This window comes from Aristolochia californica, unplaced genomic scaffold (assembly GCF_029961685.1).
Source record: "Aristolochia californica isolate CCGP_79_NKW_82.1479 unplaced genomic scaffold, dmAriCali1.0.hap1 SCAF_13, whole genome shotgun sequence".
Lineage (NCBI taxonomy): Eukaryota > Viridiplantae > Streptophyta > Magnoliopsida > Piperales > Aristolochiaceae > Aristolochia > Aristolochia californica.
In genome coordinates this window covers 8893731-8899501 of record NW_027181804.1, presented here as the reverse complement: position 1 = coordinate 8899501, position 5771 = coordinate 8893731, and the positions used below count along the sequence as shown (strand labels likewise).

The 5771-nt window shown below is 34.2% G+C and overlaps 1 protein-coding gene across 1 annotated transcript; it reads left to right on the top strand.

The window, feature by feature from the left end:
• The first annotated feature begins 706 nt into the window (after nucleotides 1-706).
• Nucleotides 707-1516, top strand: LOC137948929 (21 kDa protein-like). The gene has a single exon (XM_068795149.1). It carries the CDS (start codon nucleotides 755-757, stop codon nucleotides 1376-1378), a length of 624 nt encoding a protein of 207 aa, XP_068651250.1. The 5' UTR covers nucleotides 707-754; the 3' UTR covers nucleotides 1379-1516.
• Nucleotides 1517-5771: the final 4255 nt, after the last annotated feature.

Sequence of the window (5771 nt, the reverse complement as noted above, 5' to 3'; positions counted from 1 at the left end):
AAGGATTCAAATTTCCTTAATTTAAGATAGCAAAATCAATGAAGATTTTCTCTTGATTTTAGGAAATCATGACAAATCGATCTTTGTCATTATTTTTATTAATTATTATATAATTTAATTTCTCTATTAACATTCCCCCTCAAGTTGTATTGGGGATAAGAGGAAATACAATTTATTGTCTTGCAGGATAGAACCTCCGTCTTGTGAAGGGGACTTTCTCTGTGCTTGGTGTCGTTGACTGTGCAATGAAGTGTCGTATGGGATGGAGAGTATTTTTTTTAGAAAAATAGCAGTAAAAATTGCATAAAATGAATAAAATAAAGAGAAATATGATAGTTTTTTATTTGAACCAAAGATTGGTTTGGTTCAGATTATAAAAATGAGCAAACCAAACAAAAAACAGATCTTCTATTTAGAACGGGTTACTCGTATTTGAGTATTTATTGGGATGATGAAGATTTAAAGGGGTTAGCCGACAGGAACGGTCACGCTCATTGCAGCTAATGTGAACCCCCTAGCCTCCCCCAATTGTTCCCTGTGCATGTTCATGGCCGCCTTTGAAAACTTGGAAAGATGATGTTGCGGTGACGATTGGCCAGTGGCTACGTGATTGGCCAGTGGCTACGTGATTGGCCCCCTTCACACTACTCCATTTGCTTATAAGAACACAACTCTCTTTCTCTTCCCAGACACTACTAAACAGCCAGCCTTCTCCTATCTCCGCAGATTTTGCTTGAGATCACTGAAAGAAGAAATGGCTCAATTTGTTATTGGCTTTCTACCTTTCTCCCTTCACCTTGTTGTTGCTCACCTGATTCTCTCCTCTGGCCTCACAACCTGCTCTGCCGCCAGAACCCATCCCCTGGAGAAAAGTAGCACCGGCAGCACGGAGTTCATCAGGACCTCCTGCGAAGCCACCACTTACCCTCGAGTCTGCTTCAATTCCCTCTCCGCATACGCCAGCACCATCCAGACGAGCCCCCGGCAGATGGCCCTCGCCGCATTGTCGGTGACCCTTTTCGGCGCTCGCTCCACATCCGATGCCCTGTTGAAAATGTCGGCGCAGGGCCTGAAGATGAAGCCCAGAGAGAAGGCCGCCATGACCGACTGCCTCGCGAACTTGTCCGACTCCGTAGACGAGATCCGGAGGTCGACTGGGGAGATGGGTCACCTCTCCGGCCCCAATTTCGACCTCAAGTTAAACGATATCCAAACGTGGGTCAGCGCGGCTCTCACCGACGAGGACACCTGCATGGACGGCTTCGAAGGCATGACAGGAAAAGTGAGAACGGCTGTCAGGGGAAAGATTGTTAAAGTGGCGCAGCTTACTAGTAATGCTCTCGCACTCGTCAATGGTCTTGCAGCCTCTGCTCCTTAATCGAGACTCCTCTTAGATTAAGCTTCTGTGAGAATTAATGGATGTTTTCATTTTCAGTCTCCTAGTAACTAGAAACAAAGATGATTGTCTGTGTATGTCCTATACCGATTGTTATAAATTATTAAGGGACTTTTAAGCTTTTCACCCAATTTTTTAAACAAAATTAGACAAACTATAAACTTTTCAACTTTTTTACAAAAATACCTAACTTTGATCGGTTGTATACAATCAAACATGACACATACGCTTTGATCGGTACATGGCACCACATCATCATGAGACATCAGCACTCGGTGAGTCGAATAATAGGTCATCACCCATGTAGGATGCCACATTAAATACATCATTAAATGACACAAAAACCCTCATTTTAAAAAATAACGTGGCAAACCACGTCATCATCTAAGTAGTACCATTTATTATCGATTTAAAATATTTATTAATTTAAAAAATTATTTTAGTGTTTAAAAATAAATTTATCGATATAGTTTTTATTACCATATATTTTTTAAAAATTATTAAAAAAGTATATTAATTAATAAAAAATTGATTCTTACCTATTTAACAACTTTTATGACCGATTTAAAATATTTAGTAATTAAAAAATATTTGAAAACTTGTTTAGAGTTTAAAAATTAAATTTATTGGTACACTTTTTATTTCCTAATATTTAAATTAATAAAAAAATAAAATAAGTACTTATTCATTAAAAATCTTACTCTTACCTCTAAACACCTTTTATTATTGATTTAAAATATTTATTAATTTAAAAATTATTTTAGTGTTTAAAAATCAAATTTATTGGTACACATTTTATTACCTTATGTTTAAATTAATAAAATATAAAATTATTATATTAATTAATTAAAATTCTTACTCTTACCTATTTAAAAAAAATTATTATCGATTTAAAAAATATTTATTAACTGAAAAGTATTTGAAAAAATTATTGTTGAGTTTTGAAGTATAATTTAATTTTTTTTCGGAACACATTTCATTGACTTTAATTTATGAAAATAAAAAATTTAATTTAATTATTAATTATTAAAAAAACATATTCAAATATGATTAACACCTATGATTATCAATTTTAGATATTCTCAAAGTTCAATTTTTTTAAAAGTTATTTTTGTTTTTAATAATCTTATTTTTTATTGCCTTCTATTTATTTTAATAAAATATAAACTTTATAAAATAAGTTGTAATATATAAAAGTAACCTAAGATTATATGATTTCTAAGACATAGATACATTAAACAGTAACCTTGAAAAATATGTTGGGAGATTGAGGATAAAAAAGGAGCTTGCATTTCTAGATATTTTAACTCACGTTTGCCGGAAATTTCAAAATTGTGACAAGTCATATGGATTAAGGACAAGAATAAATGTAGTAGGAACCTTATGAGGTAGTGAAAATATACATTTGATGGTAAAATTCTGAAACTTCCTGTGGATGTGTCTCCGTTTGAGGCCTTTCTGCTTTGTAAGAGCACATCATAGTTAATAGAGGCTAGTTGTGACAAATTCTGCAAAAAGACACCAATATTAAAAAAAAATAGAGAATGTGACTTTCAGTGTGAAGAAAGAGGGGGATGAGAAATTGATTACCTAGAATGAAAAATTGGTTAGAGAGAGATTTGGCTAAGCATCAAAGAAATAGTAAGTCAAGGTCGTTACTCAAACATCTTGTTCAGCTTGTCTTTGACATGCAAACTAAATCAAGAGGTTTGAGAGAATTTGGAACATATTCCCAGCCACTATTGAATGCAAAACTATAATCCATGCAAACACTTGCATGACACCTAAGTTGTTTTAGCAGTGAGTTAAATACCTAACAAAGGCAGTTGAGTACAGTGAGAAAATTGTAGAGATTATCACTGGCGAGAATATCTTTACTACATGCCTTTTGACGAGCTGAAAGAAACAGATGAAAAGAATCATTACCACTATCAAGCACTAGACAAAAAATCAGTAGCCAAGGACACCTGAGGTCAAGTTACCTTTCTCTGTTTGAACATTGCGAAGACGAATGAAATGAGAACAGACCCTAGAAATCCCATTAGGATATCACCGGCGCCTAGATTTGATAACACTTTGGTGAGGTAGTCACCTGCAAATGTCAATTCCATCAAAAACTTGAGTATTCTGTTGTTGCTTCATGTCAAAACGGAATTCTATGTCTCTGGTGCATATAAAAGGAGGGATGGGAGTGCTTACCCATAACCAACCATGTATCCCAACACAATGGCTGCAAGTAAGAAAGGAAGGTGAGTTCTAGCACTTGTCCCCAATATTGCTAGTACAAAAAGTGTCCGAGCAAACGAAAAAAACTTCCACAAGAAAAATAATAAAACAACATAGAAGAGATATATACCTGGAGTCCAATTAGCTTTACTACATGGGCACTAACCACAAATTCCACTGAGAATGGCTACACAATGTAAAATTTTAAAATGACTGATTAGTAGATATAGAATACCAAAAAATAAAAGATAATTATTAATAGCAATAATTAAATTTCACAAGTAATGAAAATGGTCACCTTGGATTGCCTCTTCCTAGAGTGCTTGTTGGGTCGTTAATTGGCGGGTTTCGATATTTTCTAGCATTATGCCCCAATTGTTTACATCTATCACAGGCATATGTACCATGTTCTCCTTTATCCATTTTTGTACATATACGAATTGAACGTGGTTAACCAGGTTGCCTCCTTGCAATAAGTGCAATAACTCGTACACCCATATCAGGCCAATAGAGTTTATCATTAGGAGGATAGAATCCAATTGCATATATTTGTCTATATACCTTTGTTGTAGACCAAGGACCACACAATTGATTGAAAACATAATGGATTTTTCCACAAACTGCAATGGCATGGGCACAAGGAATTTTTTCTATTTAAAAGTGGGTGCATGTACATGTCATATTCTCCAAATCAACCTGATACAACCTTTTCTGATCCACATAGATTTCATACACATCATCATGATACTGACGTACATGACATTCTCTTGCTGAAACTACCTCATTTTTTATAGAAACATCAACAAAGGGAGTAACAATGCTTGAATTGGAAGACTTCTAGCACCTTTCAAAATGCTATTAAAGCTCTCGGACATATTGGTGGTCATCACACCAAAGCGAATATTGTCATCATGCGCTAATGACCAAAACTCAAGACTCAATTCTCATTTTGTCAATAATTCTTTCACTCGCTCACTTTGTTGCCCAATCAACTCTATTGTATGATCAAATTCAATAATATATGTCTTCTTTGCTACACACCATAAGAGAGTCGTCAAAGTTTCATTTTTGAACATCTTCTTGAAATTGACAACTATATGACACATACTAAAATAATAAAAACATCTTGGAGGTGAAAATTGTCTTTGGACTGATCTTATCAAACCCTTTTAACGATATGAAATTAAAGTAAATGGTCTTCTTCCTAGCATAACAAAACGATTTAGACAAGCTAAAAATTATTCCCAACTTATTTGATTTTCTGATTCAACAACTACAAAAACTAGAGGAAAAAGACCATTGTCCCCATCAAGAGTAGTAGCAATCAATATAAATGCAGGATACTTCTCATATAAATGTGTTCCATCAACACTAACAAGGGGTCTATATTATTGGAATCCTACAATGGATGGCCCAAATGCCAAAAATACACATTTAAAAATCCTTTCATTGCCAAACTCATCACAACATTGTATATATTCATTACCTAAATCCGACTCTTCTATTGCATCTAAAAATTGTGGCAAAAAATTATATGATTCAGTCCAATCACTATAAATTACTTTCATAGCCTTGCATTTTGCTCTCCATGCTTTCTCATACGTAACATAAAATAAGATATTTATCTTTCATGATTTACTGAATATCATTAGGAGTCAAAGTAATTTTTGTCCTCACAGTTGGCATAATGACTTTACAAATGAAAGATCTACTCTGATGATTATCACGACGAATAGAAGTATTAACACATGTGTGATCTCCACCATACTTTCTTATCTTAAAATGATGAATCATTCGATCACATGATGCAAAAACACTCCAAGGGCGACCATCACTATCACATTTAATTTTATAATTATAACTACTAGACGTCAATGTCTTATACTCGACATGTCTTTCAATCGAATATTTTCTTTAAAAAAAATTGCATTTGGGACTTGTCCTCAAATACTTGACCCACGCTGATATCATTTGATGTTGAGTTTAAAATATTTATTATTCTAGAAACATCTTTGATACATCTAGTATTAACCTCCCAGGCATCTTCATATATATCCAGGTAGCCAGTTCCATCTACTTTTTTCAACCTCATCCCCCTCATGGTCAACAGCAATTGACACAATTCTACTAACATCATATTCAATATCTT